Source organism: Lacerta agilis, chromosome 2 (assembly GCF_009819535.1).
Source record: "Lacerta agilis isolate rLacAgi1 chromosome 2, rLacAgi1.pri, whole genome shotgun sequence".
Lineage (NCBI taxonomy): Eukaryota > Metazoa > Chordata > Lepidosauria > Squamata > Lacertidae > Lacerta > Lacerta agilis.
Genome location: NC_046313.1, coordinates 118,665,825 through 118,689,356, shown reverse-complemented (window position 1 = coordinate 118,689,356; position 23,532 = coordinate 118,665,825). Strand labels below are relative to the sequence as shown.

Here is a 23,532-nt window from a genome sequence, read left to right as displayed (position 1 = left end):
ACTCCGAGTCACCAGTCTAGCTGCTGCCAGAAGGTCCTGGGAGCGCGACCTCAGTGTCTGGGTTGAATGATGGAGGAGGAAACTCTCCTTCAGTTATACTGGACTGGGGCCGTGTATGGTTTGATCCCCAGATATAGGCCTCTGGGTTTGTGATGAGGGAGAAAAGGCATATCTTCATTGCAAGGTGAAAATCCATTTGCTACTTGGAAGCAATCCAAGCACATTGAACCCCAATTGTGACCTTTATGTTAGGAATTTCTGCTGGGGGTTGACAGAATAATCTGTGCACTGCACATGCTTTTGTTTTATCACATTGTATGTGATTCTACCTGGATTAGGTGCTGCATCAGTGTTCAGGAAGTCCCCAACATGCCTTTTTTATTAAAGAAAGTTACAAAAACACCATGGATTTGATTAGAAAAAATGTTGGTGTCGAAATTATTCAGATAGTCATAAATATATATTAAACAGGAGAGGGAAACCAAAATGGTCCAAGGCCTGGAAACGATGCCTTATGAGGAACGGCTTAGGGAGCTGGGTATGTTTAGCCTGGAGAAGAGAAGGTTGAGGGGTGATATGATAGCCATGTTCAAATATATAAAAGGATGTCATATAGAGGAGGGAGAAAGGTTGTTTTCTGCTGCTCCAGAGAAGCAGACACAGGGCAATGGATTCAAACTACAAGAAAGAAGATCCCACCTAAACATTAGGAGGAACTTCCTGACAGTAAGAGCTGTTGGACAGTGGAATTTGCTGCCAAGGAGTGTGGTGGAGTCTCCTTCTTTGGAGGTCTTGAAGCGGAGGCTTGACAGCCATCTGTCGGGAATGCTTTGATGGTGTTTCCTGCTTGGCAGGGGGTTGGACTGGATGGCCCTTGGGGTCTCTTCCAACTCTATTATTCTATGATTCTACCGGTAGGATAGTCCAAAGTTTATTTTGGTGTGTAGAGACCTATAGGTCAGAACTTTATTGGGGCTGCTCATTCAGCTAGTCTTTGTCCATGGAGTTTTCTTGGCAGGGATACTGGAGTGGCTTGCCAGTTCCTACTCCAGGTGGATCCAGGTGCATCAAACTACTGAGTTTGGCCAAACTGCGAGAGGCAGTGAAGGATAGGCGTGCCTGGCGTGCTCTGGTCCATGGGGTCACGAAGAGTCGGACACGACTGAACGACTGAACAACAACAACAACAATTCAGCTAGTTGGAGTCCAGCTGGGCTTTCAGATCTAAAGTGCATGATGGAAAATATCACTGAAAGATTCTCCTCCCCTTCAAACATTGACAGGCTCTCAGGGGCATCTGAGTACCGGTATTTGACACATGAAAGCAACTTACTATTGCTCTTGATTGTGATGTTTATGTTGCTAGGCTCAATGGCAAGCGTCGTGGGAGGTTAACGGCCCTTTGTGCTTTGGCAAGAACATGAATAAATGACAATGACTTTGATAGTTATAGGGGGAATAAACAAGCCCCTTGCAGCATCCTCCATCTGACTCAATGCACAGCTGTGTGGCTGGAGAAAAACAAAGTGTGTGCAAACTCAATGATATAATAATAACCATAGTTTATTGTTTGTACTCAGCCCATCTGACTGGGTTGCCTCAGCCACTCTGGGAAATGGCTAGCAAAGGGAAAGTTGGGTTTCGACTGGCCTTTACCATTTGAGAACAGGGGTCATGAACATGGTGCCCTCCAGATTTTGTTTTTACAGGTCCCAGTAGCTAGCATGGCCAATGGTCAGGGCCGATGGGAGTTGTCTTCCCACAATATCTGGAGGGTCACAGTACATGGCCCACCCCTCTTGTTTATAAATATCTACAGTACATAGCACAGAGTAATTGGCTTCCTTTAATGAGGTGTACGTGCTACTGCCATCTGGTTTGGACTTCTGTCAACCTTCAATACCATACTTTTTGATTTTGTTAGATTAATTTTATCCCAACATCCCACTTAATTAATCAAGCAGAGTCATGACATCTCCAAGGGTTTCTTTCAGGTTTTCCCTGCAAATTATGGTCATTGCAGAGATCAATTTCTCCCTCTCTCTACTAGTTGTAACTCTGTGGGTTATATCATTACATCTGATTGCCTCTGCAATGGTGGAGGGAGATCTGATCCCTAATAAAAAAATTAACACAACTATATTTATTCCAGGGTATTTCCAGATTCTTTTTTCTTTATTTCTTTTATTTTAGAAATCCCCATATTTCTGCACCATAACAGTTTTGTAGAATGGATCCTATCCAGAAATGGGTTTTGTCCCAACAGGAAGCCATGGTTCTGGTCCAGATTCTGCTGTATGAAGTATTTATTAGTATTTTATAGTAAGTGTTTCACTTGTACTAAGAGGTAGCACACAGCTCCTACTCCACCCATTCCAGGCCAATTCGGGGCATACCCCCCTGGATCTAGCCCCAAATCAAGCCTAATTAAATATATGGTGGAGAAGGTGACAGAGGAAGCAGATACTCTGTCGCCTTCCAACACCTGAACAAGAGAGTTCAATTCTGCAGGGGACTCCTTCAAACTATTTATTAGAGTTTCGCCCTATTACAGATCCAATGTTGTCTTTAGTCAGATACTCCTTCATGTTCAGATTAGGCCTCAGTAAAATAATGTAGCACTTAGGCATGAAGATGCAGCCCAGAAGCCCAGCACTGGAAGCCAAGATGGAGAATACCTGCACGGCAACCATGTATTTCCCCTTGGTGCTCAGGTAAGTGGGAACAAAGGACACCCAAACACTGCAGAAGACCAGCATGCTGAAGGTGATCAGCTTGGCTTCATTGAAGGCCCCAGGCAACTTCCTGGCCAGGAAAGCCACTGTGAAGCAGATGGCAGCCAGGAAGCCCATGTAACCAAGGGCAGTGTAAAACATGGCAACAGAGCCTTCATTGCATTGGACAATGATCTCTCCAAGCTGGGAGCTCAGGTCAAAGTCTGGGAATGGAGGAGACATCCCCAGCCAGATGGTACAGATGAGAACTTGCACACTGGAGCAGGAAATGACAATGGAGTGGGCCAAGCTCTTCCCCAGCCATCTCTTCACCCTGTTCCCTGGCTTAGTGGCCAGGAAGGCCAGCACTACAGTGATGGTTTTTGCCAAGACAGAAGAGACAGCAACTGAGAAGATGAGGCTGAAGGTGGTCTGTCGGAGAAGGCAGGTCACTTTCCTTGGTCGTCCAATGAATAGGAAGGAGGACAAAAATGAGAGAAGGAGGGAAATGAGGAGGGTGTAGGAGAGGTCCCTGTTGTTGGCTTTGACTATGGGAGTTTCTTTGTATTTAATGAAGATGGCCAACACAAAGCCTGCGGTTAAGGATAAGAAGACAGCAAGGGAAGCCAAGAGGATCCCCCAATACTCTTTGTAGTCTAGGAAGTTGATAATCTTGGGAATACATTGAACTTGGTCCTTGTTTGGATGCTGATCTTCTGAACATTTGGTGCAGTGCGTTGCATCTGAGAATGAGAAAAAGAGTCGCTTTAGTAATCCTTGCATCCATATTCATGTAGCTTCTAATACTTTTTTGGGGGGGTGATGGTCTTCTGGAGGTTAGGAAATAACAATGTGGAAGATTTAGTTTTATTTGTGTATACAGTGGTACCTCTGGATCCGCATTCCTTTGGTTGCGTATCCTTCAGGTTACACACGTGGCAAACCTGGAAATATATTTCCGTGTTTCGCCATGCACACATGCACAGAAGCACTCTACCATGCCGCGCACATGCGCAGAAGCACTCACCGTGCCGTGCGCATGCACAGAACAGGCACCTCCAGTTGTGAATTCCTCGGGATCCAACCAGAGTTCCAGAATGGATCCCATGCGCAACCGGAGGTACCACTGTATATTTAATTTCCACTGTTGCATCCCTCCTTTCCTCCAAGGACATGGAGTTGTCACACAAGATTTTTCTCACTCTTCATCTCCTTGGGATGTAGGCAAGGTTGAGAGGCAATGACCTCCCTGCAGAGGTGTCTCTGCTGTCTTCATTGTCCCACTCTCTTTGCCTGGTGAAGACAAATTTATGTACCTTCACCTTTGGCAGTTAAGGTATTTTGCTTTGTAGGAGATGGTTACAAACTCTGAAGGGGACTCAGCTACAGTGTTTTGTTTTAGTTTTTTTAAAAAAGCATTTAAAAAGCGTTATAACCCTGTGACACCAGATGACACTGTAGAGTGATTTCCCATTACGATGTTCACAACAGGTTTTCATGAAACTTTTTTTAATATGTCTAGATCCAGCCCTAGATTCTTGTTTAGAAATTGCTCTTGGATCTCAACTGAAAAAGTCTCTTAGTGAATCTTCACCCAGGAACGCCCTCACCCACCTTCCCGAGTGGAGATGGTCCCTTCTGCACACGGGGAACAAACATAGCAGCAAACCGGCTCTCCTTCTTGGATCACCTTGAAATATCCAGGGTGACAGCTATCGGTGCATCTGGAGCAAGGCACAGTCTAAACACAAAAAGAGGAAAGTGCATCAAGGGGACAATCTCTGTCTATGGAAGTGGTTGATAGAATTTGGAATGGACTCAACAGCATCTCATGGACCACTAGCCCTGCCAGGACTTCTGGCACGTTCCTCAAACCCTTATTTGGTGTGTTTCCTTGCTTGCTTCAACATTCATTGTTCCTCTTTTCTATTCCTATACATGGTGTCACTGTCAACCTCAAATTTCCAGATTTCAAAATGTAATGTGGATATTCCATGTCCACTTCATGGATACAGGGCTCACGGTATGAGGGGGACCCCCTTGGATGCCAGCTCCCATCCTGCATTGGGCAAAGGAGTGTAGTCCAAGTTCTCTGTGAATTATTCCACAAATTAATGTATATCAACAGATACCATACATAATATGTTTCCCCCACCTGATTAAACCTCTGGGGCCACAAAATAGCATCCGGGTTGATAGTGAACTTTGTGTCAGCGTATGTCTCTCTCTCGATGCTCCCAACTTTCACTCTGGCACGAGACTCGTTGGGAAACATCACCCAGTTGACAATGTCATAGTTGCCTGGCAGCTCCCCATTCTCATCCAAATGCATTCCACCCATGGAGGTATTAGAAAACTGGATTGCTCTTAAGAAGGGGTGAAGCTGCAATGAAAGTTGCTGGGAGTCACAGGCGGGCAGAGTGTTTTTGTTATGTGAATTGTGCCACAGACTCCCTGGGTGGGTTACAGGGACCTCCAGTGGGAACCACTGACATAGAGGATGATGTTGATGATGATATTTGTACCCACCCATTTGATTGGGTTGCCCCAGCCACTCTGGGCAGTAATGACTAGCTGGCCAGGGCTCTTAGAGCTCTTGGGGGCAAGAGCCGTGAATGCAGGAACAACGCTTACGCCAGGGATAGGCATACTCGGCCCTCCAGATGTTTTGGGACTACAACTCCCATCATCTCTAGCTAACAGGACCAGTGGTCAGGGATGATAGGAACCGTAGTTTCAAAACATCTGGAGGGCCGAGTTTGCCTATGCCTGACTTATGCTAATGAACATATGGGGTGATTTGTCACTGAATTTTTAGCAGTAATTTGAGAGCCAGTCATTCCATCCCAGTGTACTGGTACATCTTAGTGGAATGAAACATTGGAGAAGAATAGAAACAGTGCCAATTCTGATAATCGCTGCCTGGTTACACCCCTGGTGCTAATTTCTGCACATGGACACAAAGTTAGAAAGTTCCTATTATTTAATATCTTTGCTTTCAATAAGCATTTCCAGTACGTGGAAAGGGTCCCTGCTATGGCTATTCTTCTTGTCTTCTGTTTTATACTATACACGGTTGGTATTGTTTTGAAACTTTCAGCACTTTTTATTATTCTGTTCTGTTGATATATTATAAACCAACCAGTGTACACACACACACCCAAGGGCAGTATATAAACATTAAAACAGAAGAAGATCAATGAGTATATATCTCAGCATTGTGGGGAAGACCTGTGTGTGACCAGAAGGCTTGTGTTCCTGCTCTGTCTGTGTTGCAGCTGCTCACTGAAGGCCAGCAGAGACAGAGGAGGAGATGAGGACACACCAATTTCAGCTAAGATGACTGGGTCTCTCTCAGAGCACAAGGGAGTAACAATCGGAATGTCGGAGGGTCTTCTTCTGATATACCCATGGTGGGCAGAAATATCGATCTGCACAAGAACCTCATCAATTGGATTTGCCTCAGGAAAGGACAAATTATTTGTCCTGCTACTAGATTTTATTCCACAGTCAGGAAGATGGATTGAAGTTTGGAAAAAGGTGTAAGGAAATACCTGCCATGGCTGTAGACTCTGACACCCCAAACTGTCTGTTCCACTCATCCTTGGCATCCGTTTTGATCTCGATGAACATGCAGCATGTAAAGTGTGCGCCAAGGCTTGGACATGGAAGTAAGTGCTGTAGCTGTCTTGGGACAGGGATCTCTCCAGCTCCTCCTGGGGCAGAGTCTCCAGCTTCTCCTTCTCGGTGCATTTTGTCCGACCTTTCACAGACAAGGTATGCTTCGAATATATGCAGTAAAATGCTTTTCTCCAAAACCAATAAAGGAGATATGAAGATGGTGTATAGTAGTCATGTGTGGTTCTTTTTTGGGTCTTCATTACAAAGGAGAAGGAACCATGGATGGGCTGGAAAAACTCTGAAGCCAAAAGCAAATTATAGTTGATGTCCTGAAAATCTGTTGTGATCCAAACTCTTGCCTCAGCTTCTTTGTGGAATCTTTGTTGTAGGGCCATGATTGGTGCCCATCCCGTGTAAGTGTTCTCATAGTAAACAAATACATTGATTTGTCTCCATATCATAACTGGCATATTTGGCACAACTGATCGATATGGATTGCTTTCTGCTAGCCTATGTGTGAAGGCAACACAGATTCCATGGTGGATCATCTGAGATGTCAGGGCACCCACAAACCTTTCTCCATTCTCATTTTCTGGAGCAAAGAGGCCAACCCACGTCCATCCAAAATGCAGGAGCAGCTTGACAATCCCCTGGGACTGAGTATCTTCTTTGGGGAGCATCCGGTAGACAAAAGGGAACTGGGATTTATCATCCATAGCCTGAGCATTAAAGCCATGACTGATCTAGTGAGAGAAAGGAGAGATTAGTGATTTGTTTTGGTTTCATGATAAGAAACTTGACTCCCCTGGAGAAAAAGTGGGATTTTATACTGTCCTTCATACCTGTGGAATTTTGTAGATGCCTGACATGGTCGATATCTGTTTTGAGATTACAGAATTGGCCCCTTCAAGAACAGCCAGCAGGTTATTATTCCCTTTTCCACAGGTATAGTTTGGGATGTTGCTTTCCCCACCCGAAAGCAGGTCTAGCATGACATCAGAAGTCATCCTTGCATCGAAAAAATTCTCATAGAGGTTGTAGCCCAGGGTGGTGTTCGGTAAGATCCTGGGGTCACCGTTGATTTCTTGGATGGTGAACAGGAAGGATAAGATGTGCCAGTAGCTTCTACCAGACACGCTGCAATAAACAGATTAATAAAAACAATGTGAAACTGCTCTTCACCATTTAATGAAAATAACCATATGATCACCAAAGAGCAGCTTGTATGTTTGTAGTGAGGGGTGAGAAGAGTCATATCATTGTTTCAAGGTGAAAATCCATTTCCTGCTTCCGAATAAAAATGGTGAGGTGCACACGAATAAAAATAGAGAGGGACACACAGCTTTCCAAAAACAAAACTGAATGAAGACATTCTTTTTTGAAGGTTCGTGAAATGAAGGGTCCTTGTTGCCAAGGTTGAAGTTGCTTCGGGGGTCTCTTTGTCTTCTTGCATAGATGCCCAGTTGCTGAAATGGAGAGCTCACCCTACAAGTCTATCCCCACCACCACCACCACCACATCCAGTCCTGGCATCTTCTTCCCTCGCCTCAATGCATCCTTTTCATCCCTGATCAGATTCCTCTGAGCAAGCAACACAGCAGGGATGGCTGTCAAGCTTCCGCTTAAAGACCTCCAAAGAAGGAGACTCCACCACACTCCTTGGCAGCAAATTCCACTGCCGGACAGCTCTTACTGTCAGGAAGTTCTTCCTAATGTTTAGGTGGAATCTTCTTTCTTGTAGTTCGAATCCATTGCCCCGTGTCCGCTTCTCTGCAGCAGCAGAAAACAACCTTTCTCCCTCCTCTATATGACATCCTTTTCTATATTTGAACATGGCTATCATATCACCCCTTAACCTTCTCTTCTCCAGGCTAAACATACCCAGCTCCCTAAGCCGTTCCTCATAAGGCATTGTTTCCAGGCCTTTGACCATTTTGGTTGCCCTCCTCTGGACATGTTTTTTCTCTCTCTCTCTCCTCTCTCCTCTCTCTCTCTGTGTGTAAAGAAGCATAAGAGACATCAGAATACAGTTACTTACTCATCAAACCTAGTTAATGGGGGCCGAGAAAAGACGTATGGAAGTTGATCAAAAAATTGTTTTGGAGAGATGACCCCACTAACGAGGAAGTCTCCAGGCCGGAAGTAATTCTGTGCTCCCTTTTCTTCCCTGATCAGATTCAGGGGGCATTTTGCCTCAGGGTTTCCAAGCACCCCGTGAGGCATCAATAGGAGCAGCAGAAGTAGCAGCAGCAGCAGGGATACCATTCTGGCTGTAGCTCCTGCACCTCTCCTGTGAGCTTGTGCAAGGGGAATCTCATGCAAGATCAAAGCTGTAGTGGCATCACCCATAGAGCTAGAGGTCACTGATGACTTCAGGGGTTTTAAAGATCACACAGACATCTTCCCCAATTACACCTGCTCTAAATCTTGACTCACTCTGCCTCCAACACAGATATTCTTCCCCCAGGAATGATGCAATGAGCAACCTCATGTTGGCCTTGATTCCGATGCCTGGTCAACATCCAGAAATCTCTCTTGGGATTCGGCTATAGAAAATCACCATGATTTCCGTAATTACAATGGGGAGAAAGCTCATCTCTGCAACATCCTGGAGACGTTTGGTTTGAGGGGAAGCGACAGAGCTGGAGAAAAACATGTTTGTGAGGGACAGCAGATGCAACTCTACGTCTGACATCGGCCATGTGTTTGTGCGCGAGAGAGTTTGGTCTGAACTTTTTTTTAATAGTAGTAGAAAAGCTCTACAACAGTTCCCTTTTTTTAACAGTTAAGATCAGCTTGACAGTGGAATGGTCTCCTTTGCAGGGAGGGTGTGGACTCTCCTTCCTTGGAAGTTTTCAAGGAGAGGTTGAATGGCCGTCAGTCATGGATGCTTGAGCTGCGGTTCCTGCATTGTAGGGGCTGGACCAGATGACGCTTGGGGTCTCCTTCCACCTCTACGATTCTGTGATTTACACATCTATTTACACACCTGAGTCAAGGCAGAGAGAGAGAGTCCAGAGCTTTCGCATGACACGAAGGTCCTCCCAACTCCAGGCACCAGCCGCCAAGCTCTGGCCCTCAACTCCCTCCTCACTCCCATTCAACCTTCACTTTCAAACTCCCAGCCAATCATCATTCATAGAATCATAGAATCATAGAATCCTAGAGTTGGAAGAGACCCCAAGGGCCATCCAGTCCAACCCCCTGCCAAGCAGGAAACACCATCAAAGCATTCCTGACAGATGGCTGTCAAGCCTCCGCTTAAAGACCTCCAAAGAAGGAGACTCCACCACACTCCTTGGCAGCAAATTCCACTGTCGAACAGCTCTTACTGTCAGGAAGTTCTTCCTAATGTTCAGGTGGAATCTTCTTTCTTGTAGTTTGAATCCATTGCCCCGTGTCTGCTTCTCTGGAGCAGCAGAAAACAACCTTTCACCCTCCTCTAGATGACATCCTTTTATATATTTGAACATGGCTATCAGATCACCCCTCAACCTTCTCTTCTCCAGGCTAAACATACCCAGCTCCCTAAGCCATTCCTTATAAGGCATCGTTTCCAGGCCTTGGACCATTTTGGTTGCCCTCCTCTGGACACGTTCCAGCTTGTCAGTATCCTTCTTGAACTGGGGTGCCCAGAACTGGACACAGTACTCCAGGTGAGGTCTGACCAGAGCGGAATACAGTGGTACTATTACTTCCCTTGATCTAGATGCTATACTCCTATTCACCACCAACATTCCCGTTCTCTCTCCCAGGGCCGGCCCACCTATGTGGCAAGGGGCTGCAACCGCTTCAAGTGGCAGGGTCCACAGGGGCAGCAGATCTAGCCTCCAAGGAATGCACCGCCTGCTGCTCCTGCCACAGTGGCAACAACAGGCGAGGCATTGCCCCTTCGAACCCAGATCTGCTCCTTCCGTGGCGTCCCTGCCCATGCTGCCTCTTGGTGAACAGGAGGGGCAGCTGGTCTCCCTCCCCCTCGTTCCCAATGTAGATCTTCGTTCCCCCCTTGTTTCCGACGTAGATCCTCACTCACTCACCCCGTCTTCCCTGGCAGGGGGACACCATTTTGTGGTTCTCCTCAGGTGCCAAAATGTCTTGGGCCAGCCTCTGTGACTGATCCTTAAGGAGGCTGTGCTTGTATAAATAAAGGCCCACTTTTCCACTTAAATCCTCGGTCTGCTGGCGTTCCTCTGTGGAATCAGGAGATTCATTTGGGAGACTATGAATGGGGAGGAAATAAAACCCTACCGAGGAAATAGGTGTGATGTATTTGAAGGCTTTATTAACCCAACCTACAAAAAAAAACACCATGACACCCGCTCAGGTTAGGGTATTAGATCGATAGATATAGGCAAGCTCTAACACTTACACGGGTTTCTCAGTTAGGAGAAGGCAAGCAGTTTTAATTAAGAGTAGAAATCCAGTAAATGAGAAAAGCATCACAGGAAGACAAGACGGCAAGTTTTCCAGCAGGGTCCACAGTATGCCAAAAATGACAGAGAGCACTTCCCTTCCACGTAGAAGAGGTCAGGTGTTTTTGAATAGCCTGCCCACCCCATGTAAAAATAATAGTGATCAAGTGTCCTCGGTTTTCTAAATATTCTCATCACGCTCTACACAAAAGCTTTGACATCCTTACGCGATGGAACATGCACAGGGACCGATTCTGAGTGTTTTGCTCCATCTCCAAGAAATTAACCAAAAGGATGCACATGTAGCAACTGGTGGAAGTGCCAGGTTTTGAAGCGGAAGATCTGCCGGGTCTGATGGCACATGAACCCAAAAGCCTTTGAGCTTTGCCAGTTACCTGAGGTGTTCTTGGCTGCCTTCTCAGGACTTCCGGGGTTCCTCCTAGCCACAAGGTCCAGCCAGCCACGAAATCCTGCCCTTTCCCAGGTCACTCCATTCCCTATCCCTTCTGCTCCAACGTTCAGCATCGAATCGCAGGTCCGAAATTTGGCTGTTTCAGGTCCTCCCAACCCCACTGCTATCCCTGGCCCCAAATGGTGTGTTGTGCATTTCCCAAAGAGGAGAGTGGGGTTATGGGCAAGGGAGTGGTGGTGGGGCACTGGAGGTATAAATGACTGACGGCTTTGAAAAGCTGGTATCACTGAACCTAAGGGGTTTTAACTGGCGTCTGAATAAATGTGCAGTAAATTGTTAGTAGTAATGTACGGAAGTGAGAGCTGGACCATCAAGAAGGCTGATCGCCGAAGAATTGATGCTTTTGAATTATGGTGCTGGAGGAGACTCTTGAGAGTCCCATGGACTGCAAGAAGATCAAACTTATCCATCCATAAAGAAATCAGCCCTGAGTGCTCACTGGAAGGACAGATGCTGAAGTTGAGGGTCCAGTACTTTGGCCACCTCATGAGAAGGGAAGACTCCCTGGAAAAGACCCTGATGTTGGGAAAGATGGAGGGCACAAGGAGAAGGGGACGACAGAGGATGAGATGGTTGGACAGTGTTCTCGAAGCGACTGGCATGAGTTTGGCCAAACTGCGGGAGGCAGTGAAGGATAGGCGTGCCTGGCGTGCTCTGGTCCATGGGGTCACGAAGAGTCGGACACGACTGAACGACTGAACAACAACAACAAAATTGTTACTGTTTGGAAATTTAATTGTGTCCTTAGCTGCAAATTTTGGTGTTCCCTCAAGCCAGCTGATCCATTCCCCTCCCCAAAAAATTGCATGTGATGGTGCCAGTTTTACTTCACAAGGCCCCATGCTATGAGGATCCTATAGATGCAGAGCCCCTTCGAGGCCGTGTTTTATTATTGGGGGTGGGGAGGGGAGGGAATGCATTTGTGGCATGAAAAGACATGAGATTTCCACAGGAAACTACAGGAGGTGCCTCAATAGGAAGCAATGTAGGGATCCGAGAAATTGCAGGCTTAACAGCTGCTCTGGGTAAACTGATGGGAAGCATTAATAAACATAGAACCACCAAACTTATAGAAGAACAAGTCTTGCTGTAGAAGAGCCAGCATGGCTTCTGCTATTAAAACAATTCTTTGAAGAGTCCAGCAAGTACCGTATTTTTCGCTCCATAAGACACACTTTTTTCCTCCTAAAAAGTAAGGGGAAATACCTGTGCGTCTTATGGAGCGAATGGTGGTCCCTGGAGCTGAATTGCCCAGGGGCCAAAAGCAGATTGTGCTTTTTATTTTACAAAGAGAAAAGGGAGTGTTGAAAGGACCCCGCTCAGCAGCTGATCAGCAAGAGGTCGGGAGAGAGATAAGAGTCCCAGCTCCCTTTCAGCCCTGCCCTCCTTTGTTGAATGTGCTTGCAGAGGGAGGTTGTTTGTTTCCCCAGTGACAAGGGACTGGCTGATTAGATTATCTGTCTGGAAACAGTAGAAACGGCTCCCTTTCCTTAAGATTTTTCAGAAATGTGAGTTGAACCCCATAAAAATGGGGCTTTTCCTCTTTGCTTTTCCCCCTTTGCAAAAGGAGCTTTGCTTTTCCCCCTTTGCAAAAAACAGCTGCAAAACTTTTAGCTGATCCTCAAAAAACAACAACAGGGTTTTTAGAGGAGGAAAACCAGAAAAAAATTTTTTTCTTGTTTCCTCCTCTGAAAATGAGGTGCGCCCTATGGTCCAGTGCGTCCTATGGAGCGAAAAATACGGTAGATACAGGGGGATGATCCAGCTGCCATTGTGTAGCTCGGTTTTGTGAAAATGTCCCCCACCAAAGACTCCTGAGCAAACCTCTGCTTGGCCAGGACTCCCTACACCTCTGCCCCCAAAGGTATCCACTTCCTTGGTGTTATGACAAAGCAACGTAAATGAAAAACAACGGCAAAATAAATGCCCCCGTGTGGCAAAGCAGGTAAGAAAGGGGATCGAGGAGGCAAACAGGAAGGGATCACACCTTGGACCGAAGCAGGGTCCATTTCTTAATTTTGTATGGTGCTAGTGCCACTGTTGGGACCCACCTTGACACCGAGACACAACCCGGTAAGAGGATAAACGAACTTCCTCATGCAGCGCACAGTTAAACTATGGAAGTCCCTGCCACAGGAGGCAGGAATGGCCACCAACTTGGATGGATTTGAAAGAGGATTAGACAAATTCTTGAAGGAGGAGCGGGCTATGGATGGCTCTGCTCTGCCTGCACAGCTGGAGGCAGCAATGCTTCCGAATACCATTTCCTGGGAACCACAGGAGGGGAGAGTTGATGTTGTGCTTGCGGGTTTTCTATGGGTACCTGTGAGAACAGGATGCTGGACTAGATGGTCCATTGGCCTGATCCAGAAGACTCTCCTTATGTTTTTATGTTAAGGTGAAATGCCAGACAACACGAAGCCTGTGAGGGCAGCTGATTTCTCAACCCCGTACATTATCTAGAGGACGGTTTGCATGCTGGTTGGGTTCATTGGCCCGGTCACCTCTGCCTGTTAGGTCTGATAGACTAGGAAAGCTAATCTAATTAATCATACATTTCTTCTCGGAAGGTGGTAGACCAGGGATCCCCAAACTAAGGCCCGGGGGCCGGATGCGGCCCAATCACCTTCTAAATCCGGCCCGCGGACTGTCTGGGAACCAGCGTGTTTTTACATGAGTAGAATGCGTCCTTTTATTTAAAATGCATCTCTGGGTTATTTGTGGGGCATAAGAATTTGTTCTTTTTTTTTCTTCAAAATATAGTCCGGCCCCCCACAAGGTCTGAGGGACAGTGGACCGGCCCCCTGCTGAAAAAGTTTGCTGACTCCTGTGGTAGACTCTCCTTCACTGGAGGGATCCTTTTGCTGTGATTCCTGCACGGCAGAGGGTTGGACTAGATGCCCCTTGGGTCATCTTTCCAACTCTAAGAGTCTATGACCACCAGAGACACAAGTCATTTAAATGGTAGGACCAATGCACCATCTCAAGTTCTGAACATTTCTAAAAAATTCCCCAGAGTTTCTCCCGTTTCAAAAATTATCACTGATCTATGGTTTCTCTTCCGGCACAAGTCCGACGCACTGAACATTTATGTGGTGCTTCAAGTGATAAGCAAGGCTGTTGCTTCGGCTGAAGCTTTTCCCGCACTCCGAGCACTGGTATGGTTTTTCCCCCGTGTGGGTCCTCTGGTGCGAGGTGAGGTTGATCCGCTGACTGAAGCCCTTCCCGCACTCCGAGCACTTGTAGGGCTTCTCCCCAGTGTGGATCGTGCGGTGCAGAGTCAGGCTCACCCTCTGACTGAAGCTCTTCCCGCACTCGGCGCACGGGTACGGCCTCTCCCCCGTGTGGACCGTCCGGTGCCGGGTGAGGTTGATCTTCTGGCGGAAGCTCTTCCCGCAGTCCAGGCATTTGTACGGCTTCTCCCCGGTGTGGACCCTCTGGTGCTTGTACAGCGTGGAGCTCTCGCTGAAGCGCCTCCCGCACTCGGAGCACTCAAACGGCTTTTCGCCCGTGTGGATCCTCTGGTGCCTCAGGCGGCTGTTGCTGCACCGGAAGCTCTTCCCGCACACCGTGCAGATCCACCACTCCTCCCCTGTGTGGACTCGCTGGTGCCTGGTGAGGTGGTACCTCTGGCTGAAGCTCTTTCCGCAAACCGAGCAGATCCACCACTTCTCGCCCGTGTGGACTCTCTGGTGCCTGGTGAGGCTGTAGCGCCGGTTGAAGACCTTTCCGCACTCGGAGCATTCCAGGAGGGTCTCCCGGTTGCTGATCCTCTGGTGTCTTCGGACGCTGGGCTTGCTCGCCATGCTTTCCGCGGACAAGGGAGGGAGTGCCTGCCTTTCGTTCCCATCCCAACGTTTTTCTTGCGTCGGGGCTTCATGGAAGTTGGCTCCTTCAAGCGAGACACCCTCCGCCTCGCAAACCGGTTCTCGCGGCTCCAAGTCACTTCTCTGCTGTTTGGCAACAATCCCACTCTCCATTGCTTCACCTGAAGGGAGAAAGAGGGAAATGAACCTCACGCCACCAAGCAAAAGCCAAACTCACTTCTACAGTGGCACCTTGGTAGTTGAACGGCTTAGTTGTCGAACAAATCGGCTCCCGAACGTCGCAAACCCAGAACGTTCTTTGGAAGCCGATAGTCCGACACAACTTCCGCAGCTTCCGGTTGGCTGCAGGAAGCTCCTGCAGCCAATTGGAAGCTGCACCTTGGATTCCGAACTGTTCCAGGAGCTGACGGACTCCCCGAACAGATTAAATTTGAGAACCAAGTTACCACTGTATATCACAATTATATCATAACGTTTTTATACAAAACTGTGGTGTGGCTGCATTTGAAGTATTGTGTGCAGTTCTGGTTGCCTCGAAAAGGATATTGCAGAGCTGGAAAAGTTTCAGGAAAGGGCAAGGGGATGCAGCGACTTCCCTTTAAGGGAATGTTACAGCACGTGGGACTTTTTAGTTTAGAGAGAAGGTGAATAAGAGGAGATATGGGAGAAGCACATATGGAGAAAGTGGATAGAGAAAAGCTTTTCTTCCACTCTTAGAACACTGTGGGCAAATTAAATTTGCATACTGCCCTTTATCGATAGATACCGGAGTGGTTCACAACAGAAAAATACAAAATGAGAACACAGAATTTAAAAGTCATAGCATGTTAATCAGCCAAACACTTGAGGAGGGAGGAAGAAAGGTTGTTTTCTGCTGCTCCAGAGAAGCGGACACGGGGCAATGGATTCAAACTACAAGAAAGAAGATTCCACCTAAACATTAGGAAGAACTTCCTGGCAGTAAGAGCTGTTGGACAGTGGAATTTGCTGCCAAGGAGTGTGGTGGAGTCTCCTTCTTTGGAGGTCTTGAAGCGGAGGCTTGACAGCCATCTGTCAGGAATGCTTTGATGGTGTTTCCTGCTTGGCAGGGGGTTGGACTGGATGGCCCTTGGGGTCTCTTCCAACTCTAGGATTCTATGATTCTATGAATGGAGAGAAATGTTTTTCGCCTGGCGCCTAAAGGCACATAATGAAGGTGCCAGGCAAGCCTCCCCGAGGAGAGCATTCTGCAACAGGGAGTGAGTGCAGAGAAGGCCCCGTTCTCATTTTGCCACCCTCCGGACCTCACGTGGAGATGGTACACGAAGAAACGCCTCCGGAGGATGATGATCGCAGGGCCCAGGCTGGTTCATATGGGCCTAACCCACAATTAAACTATGGGCCTAACTCCACACAGGAGACAGTGATGGCCTCCAACCTTGTTGTTGTTGTTCAGTCGTTCAGTCGTGTCCAACTCTTCGTGACCCCATGGACCAGAGCACGCCAGGCACGCCTATCCTTCACTGCCTCCCGCAGTTTGGCCAAACTCATGTTAGTAGCTTCAAGAACACTGTCCAACCATCTCATCCTCTGTCGTCCCCTTCTCCTTGTGCCCTCCATCTTTCCCAACATCAGGGTCTTTTCCAGGTAGTCTTCTCTTCTCATGAGGTGGCCAAAGTACTGGAGCCTCAACTTCAGGATCTGTCCTTCTAGTGAGCACTCAGGGCTGATTTCTTTGAGAATGGATAGGTTTGATCTTCTTGCAGTCCATGGGACTCTCAAGAGTCTCCTCCAGCACCATAATTCAAAAGCATCCATTCTTCGCCGATCAGCCTTCTTTATGGTCCAGCTCTCACTTCCGTACATTACTACTGGGAAAACCATAGCTTTAACTATACGGACCATAGCTTTAACTATACGGCCTCCAACCTAGATGGCTTTGAAAGAGGGTTGGACAATGCCATGGAGGAGAGCTCCAGGTATCGATGGCTACTAGCCATGATGGATATGTTCTGGCTCCCATCAGAGGTAGCAATACTTCTGAGTACTAGTTACTGGAAACCGCGGGAGGGGAAAGTTGCCCTTGTGCTGGGTGTCCTGCTTGCAGGTTTCCCATAATAGGCATCTGGTTGGCCTATGAGAACAGGACGCTGGACTCAATGGGCTTCCAGCCTGCTCCAGCAGGGTCTTCTTACGTTCTTAAGTCTGCATAACTGGTCCATTGCCTGCTTTTGGATGGCATTGTACCCCCACTCATCACCCGAGGCCCAGTGGCTAAGAGTGCCTTGCACCAACTTCAATGAATAAGATTGCTACAGCCGTTTCTTGACCAGGATAGCCTGACCACTGTGACCTATCACTGCATAGCTTCTGTTAACAGACGAAAAGGTGAGCGTTACCCAGAGAGACCAAGTTCCCATAATTCTCCACCATGACTTCCCACTGCAGGGATCTTTGGTCTGGATGCAGCAGAGCCCACTCCTCCTCTGTGAAGTACACGGCCACCTCCTCAAAGGTCACTGGGCCCTGGAAAGAAGAGGAAAAGAAAATGCTCATGGCAACTAATGGAACAATTAAAAAGAGAGAGCTGTGATCCCTAAGTACGCAGCCTGTGCCCCTAACTGCCCGCTGACTGTCTCACCAGAGTAGTGAAGGCTCCAGTTATCTCCCGCTTGGGCTACTGCAATGCGCTCTACGTGGGGCTACCTTTGAAGGTGACCCAGAAACTACAACCAATCCAGAATGCGGCAGCTAGACTGGTGACTGGGAGCGGCCGCCGAGACCACATAACACCGGTCTTGAAAGACCTACATTGGCTCCCAGTACGTTTCCGAGCACAATTCAAAGTGCTGGTGCTGACCTTTCAAGCCCTAAACGGCCTCGGTCCAGTATACCCAAAGGAGCGTCTCCACCCCCATCATTCTGCCCGGACACTGAGGTCCAGCTCCGAGAGCCTTCTGGCAGTTCCCTCACTGCGAGAAGTGAGATTACAGGGAACCAGGCAGAGGGCCTTCTTGGTAGTGGCGCCCGCCCTGTGGAACCCCCTCCCATCAGATGTCAAGGAAATAAACAACTATCTGACTTTCAGAAGACATTTGAAGGCAGCCCTGTTTAGGCAAGTTTTTAATGTTTGATATTTTATCGTGATTTTAATATTCTGTTGTGAGCTGCCCAGAGTGGCTGGGGAAACCCAGCCAGATGGACGGGCTATAAATAATAATAGATGATGATCATAGAATCATAGAATAGAATCATAGAATCATAGAGTTGGAAGAGACCACAAGGGCCATCTAGTCCAACCCCCTGCCAAGCAGGAAACACCATCAAAGCATTCCTGACAGATGGCTGTCAAGCCTCCGTTTAAAGACCTCCAAAGAAGGAGACTCCACCACACTCCTTGGTAGCAAATTCCACTGCCGAACAGCTCTCACTGTCAGGAAGTTCTTCCTAATGTTTAGGTGGAATCTTCTTTCTTGTAGTTTGAATGCATTGCTCCGTGTCCGCTTCTCTGGAGCATCAGAAAACAACCTTTCACCCTCCTCTATATGACATCCTTTTATATATTTGAACATGGCTATCATATCAACCCTTAACCTTCTCTTCTCCAGGCTAAACAAACCCAGCTCCCTAAGCCGTTCCTCATAAGGCATTGTTTCCAGGCCTTTGACCATTTTGGTTGCCCTCCTCTGGACACCTTCCAGCTTGTCAGTATCCTTCTTGAACTGTGGTGCCCAGAACTGGACACAGTATTCCAGGTGATGATGTTACAGGGGACTGGACTAGATGACCCTTTGGTCCCCTTCCAGCTCCACAATTCTATGATAAACCTTTGAAAGGGGTGGAGGCTCTCCCTGCAAGATCCAGAGCTCCCTCAGGGATGCTCAGGTCCTTCCCAGCTTTGGAACAACCTTTGAAAGGAGTCAAGCGACATATCCTTTCAGGACCACAGACGTGTGCAGTTGATGGAGGCACCCAGGTTGACCCTTCTTCCTCATTTCCCCAGTTCTTTCGCTCCTACCTGTCCGGGCAACTGCGCAGCAACCATTTCCCCTCCGTCACACATTAAGGAAGGGCTGGGACCATGCGCCAGTGGAGCCTGGTTGCCTGTGAGGGAAGAGAAAGGAAGGAAGGAAGTGGGAAGGAGGCGAGATGCTGGTTCTCAGTCCTAAAATGCCTGGGGCTTAAGTACTGTATTGGCCCTAATATAAGCCACACTTTCTTTCTGTTTCAAATTCCGACCGTGAAAAGTTACAGTGCGGGCTATATTCGTGACCTTACTAAAATGGGCTTTTACGATATCGCTGCTGAAACAGACACACGGTAAAATGGAACAACAACAAAAAATGTTTTATTGCCAATTTGCGAGCTCGAGTGCCTGCGGAACTGTACAACTGAATAGCGATTTGTGATTTTAGCGATGGTACGGTAACTTCTGCATGCTTGCAAGATCAATGGCTTAAATTGGCTCGGAGTTACAATTCAACTAACTGCAGCGATTTTCAGCCTGTTACCCAATTTGAAGGGAGCGGTTTATATTCGGGTGTTGTCTTTTTTCTCCCCCCCCTTTGAAATTTAAAGGTGCGGCTTATTTGTGGGCCATTGAGGTACTTAAGAGATCTATTTGCTTCGGGACACTCTCAAAGAGATTTATAGGGTTTTTAAGTCTTGAGGCTACTTTCCAGTCCTCAGATATGAAGGCTGAGCAGAGGCACAACTTACATATTTTTGTTAGATCAGCAATTTTACATTTGAGTTCTTTGAGAACTCTTGGGTGCATCCGGTCACGGAGATTTGTCAGTTTTTATTTTAGAATCATAGAATCATAGAGTTGGAAGAGACCACAAGTGCCATCCAGTCCAACCCCCTGCCAAGCAGGAAACACCATCAAAGCATTCCTGACAGATGGTTGTCAAGCCTCCGCTTAAAGACCTCCAAAGAAGGAGACTCCGCCATACTCCTTGGCAGCAAATTCCACTGTCCAACAGCTCTCACTGTCAGAAAGTTCTTCCTAATGTTTAGGTGGAATCTTCTTTCTTGTCGTTTGAATCCATTGCCCCGTGTCCGCTTCTCTGGAGCAGCAGAAAACAACCTTTCTCCCTCCTCTATGTGACATCCTTTTATATATTTGAACATGGCTATCCTATCACCCCTTAACCTTCGCTAAACATACCCAGCTCCCTAAGCCGTTCCTCATAAGGCAGCATCGTTTCCAGGCCTTGGACCATTTTGGTTGCCCTCCTCTGGACACGTTCCGGCTTGTCAGTATCCTTCTTGAACTGTGGTGCCCAGAACTGGACACAGTATTCCAGGTGAGGTCTGATCAGGCAACCCCCTCGAGAGACCGAGATCAAGCCCAAATGTGCTCCCAATTCCTCCTTACCCAGCAAGGTAGAAGCATCCCCTCCGGCGGCCCCCGGAATGGCTCCTCGGAACAGCTGCCTCCTCCTGGTGGCTGGCGGGACCTTCTCTATTTTGGTGGAAGAATTAGCCCCTTTTCTCGTCCCTTGAACCTGAAACAAAATTTGGGGGTCCTCAGGTGGGGAATGGAGAAAACGGATTAGGAAGAGGGATTTGGACGGGAACTTCCATCGGACCGTTGGAATCGGTTTTGGCATAGAGTTCTTCAGCAAACAGGTAGCGTGACCCTAAAATAAATATTTTACAAGCTTCTGTTCCACTGGAACAGTGGTGTTCAGCCCGGATATAGAGGTCCGAGGGCCTTCTGGCGGTTCCCTCACTGCGAGAAGCAAAATTACAGGGAGTCAAGCAGAGGACGTTCTTGGTAGTGGCCCCGTGGAATGCCCTCCCATCAGATGTCAAGGAAATAAACAACTATCTGACTTTTAGAAGACACCTGAAGGCAACCCTGTTCAGGGAAATTTTTAATGTTTGATGTTTCATCTTGTTTTGAATATTCTGTTGGGAGCTGCCCAGAGTGGCTGGGGAAACCCAGCTGGTTATTTATTTATTTAGTTATTTTACCTAACACCAACACATCTTACCTGGATATACAGAATAACCAATGTTGCTTGTGGAGGTGTAAAGCCACAAAAGCTGGGATATGGAATAAACTCTCTGGGCATGTCCCCAAATCAGAAAATTCTAGGAAGATACGGCAAAGAAAACTCAAGTAATAACTTGCTATACTTTTACCCAAACAAACAACCAATACAGACCAGGGAATGAATGCAACACCTCTTAACTGCTTCCAGAATTATTATTATTATTGTCAAATATGGGTGGGGTAGGGGAATGAGAAGACCGTCCATGACAGAATGGGATAATGAAAATCAGGAACACAGTATGCATGGTTAAGCTAACGTATGCGGCAAAAACCAGAAAGGACAGAAAACAGTATGCCTTTATAGAGAAAATGAGTCTTTTAATATATGGTAAATGTACTGGAGCAATAACATGCAGGATAAGGTAAATCCATTTGTGCTACTTGTGACATTAATTTACTGAATTTTGCTCCTATCTCATTAGTTCTAGATACCTGTTCCGCTTTTGCTTTATTTTATTTGGCCTCTGTTATTAAACTTTGCTTTCTTTTATTTTAACAAATTAATAGGGTGGACGGGGGGAGGAATTCCAGGGGGTTGGTCTCTGACTCCTTCCCAACTCTCATAGAATCATAGAATCCTAGAGTTGGAAGAGACCCCAAGGGCCATCCAGTCCAACCCCCTGCCAAGCAGGAAACACCATCAAAGCATTCCTTACAGATGGCTGTCAAGCCTCCGCTTAAAGACCTCCAAAGAAGGAGACTCCACCACACTCCTTGGCAGCAAATTCCACTGTCCCACAGCTCTTACTGTCAGGAAGTTCTTCCTAATGTTTAGGTGGAATCTTCTTTCTTGTAGTTTGAATCCATTGCCCTGTGTCCGCTTCTCTGGAGCAGCAGAAAACAACCTTTCTCCCTCCTCTAGATGACATCCTTTGATATATTTGAACATGGCTATCATATCACCCCTTAACCTTCTCTTCTCCAGGCTAAACATACGCAGCTCCCTAAGCCGTTCCTCATAAGGCATCATTTCCAGGCCTTTGACCATTTTGGTTGCCCTCCTCTGGACACGTTCCAAATTATCAGTATCCTTTTTTATTAAAGAATTATTAAAGAATTAAAGAAAGCGCTCTCACCTGCTCCTTCTCTTCCTGCCTCTTCTCTTCCACCTGGCTCAGGAGGAAGCCTTCTGCCAGGGCCACCGCCTGGGAGCTGGTCTCCGCTCCGCACTCCCTCACCCAGCTCTCCATCTCCGGGGGGAGGATAGTCAGGAACTGCTCCAAGACCACCAGGTCCAGCATCTGCGCCTTGGTGTGCTTTTCTGGCTTCAGCCACTGGCGGTAAAGGTGGTGCAGTCGGCTGCAGACCTCGCGGGGCCCCTCGGCCTCCTGGTAGCAAAACGCCCGGAAGTGTTGGCGCTGGACGTCTGAGCTGGCATTGCCCTCACCCAGGATCTGCTGCACGTTCCTTTCCCAGACCTCCCCAGTGCTCCCAGTATGGGTGACGTGGGGGTCCTTTCCTCCCCAGGGAGCCGCTGAGTCTGGCTTTTCCATCTCCCAAAGTTCCTAGAAGGAATCCAAAGATTGCCTTGCTCCACGGACAATTTTGTTCTCAGACCAAAGGCTGCTGAAATTTTATTGGAGTTAGAGGGGGGGGGGTCGATGTCCGGCAAAGTTTGCAAGCCCCCCTCTTGCACACTCCTAAGGGAAAGATGCTTTGCAAGGAGCGAAGGGTGACCCCGGCTGGGACCTGTAAAAGAAGGTAGAGACTTATGAGCAGCCAAGACAAAGGCCCCCCCCCCATGATATTCTTGCAGAGAATTTGGTAAAATATACCGTAGGCTGGATGAGGTAACTGTTAGATGGATTTGTAGCTGGTTGACTGACTGAACCCAAAGAATACTCATTTATGACAAAATAAAGAATAAAAAAATTCCTTCCAGTAGCACCTCAGAGTCCAACTAAGTTTGTTCTTGGTATGAGCTTTCGTGTGCATGCACACTTCTTCAGATACACTGAAACAGAAGTCACCAGATCCTTATATATATACTCATTTATGGTTCCTCATCATCCTGGGGGAAAGTGACAATTGGGGGCACCGCAGGGTTCTGTCCTGGGCCCGTTGTTGTTCAACGTCTTTACAAATGACTTGGACAAGGGAATTGAGGGGAAGTTCGTCAAATTTGCAGGTGTCATCCAATTGGGAGAGGTAGCTATCACTGAAGAAGGCGGAATCGGGATTCAAGGTTCTTACACTTAGGCAAGAATAACAGCTCCACAAATATGAGACTGGGGACACCTGGCTTTCTAGTAATACTGTACGTGTCAAAAGGATCTAGGGGTCTTAGTGGACCTCAAGCTTAACACGAGTCAACAGTGTGATGCAGCGTGGGGGGAGGGGGGAGTTTAATGCTATTCTGGGCTGTATAGGGTCCAGATCAAGGGAAGTCATAGTACCACTCTATTCTGCCTTGGTCAGACGACACCTGGAGTACAATGTCCAG

At 47.5% G+C, this 23,532-nt stretch overlaps 2 protein-coding genes across 2 annotated transcripts in view; both read right to left on the bottom strand.

The window, feature by feature from the left end:
• Positions 1-20,464, bottom strand: part of LOC117042197 (zinc finger protein 658B-like) — a 240,752-nt gene extending 220,288 nt beyond the window's left edge. Inside the window, exons 1-4 of the mRNA XM_033141718.1 lie at positions 20,406-20,464; positions 19,044-19,129; positions 17,425-17,551; positions 14,333-15,207 (exon numbers count right to left, since the gene is read on the bottom strand). Of these exons, the coding sequence (XP_032997609.1) occupies positions 14,333-15,207; positions 17,425-17,551; positions 19,044-19,088 (1,047 nt within the window). The 5' untranslated portion in view covers positions 19,089-19,129; positions 20,406-20,464. The remainder of the gene's footprint in view (positions 1-14,332; positions 15,208-17,424; positions 17,552-19,043; positions 19,130-20,405) is intronic.
• Positions 19,509-22,631, bottom strand: LOC117042996 (zinc finger protein with KRAB and SCAN domains 3-like). The gene is made up of 3 exons (XM_033142618.1): positions 22,166-22,631; positions 20,368-20,535; positions 19,509-19,529 (listed from the first exon to the last, which is right to left on the bottom strand). The coding sequence occupies exons 1-3, from the start codon at positions 22,580-22,582 to the stop codon at positions 19,509-19,511; spliced, it is 606 nt and encodes a 201-aa protein (XP_032998509.1). The 5' UTR covers positions 22,583-22,631.
• Between the last annotated feature and the right edge of the window lie 901 nt (positions 22,632-23,532).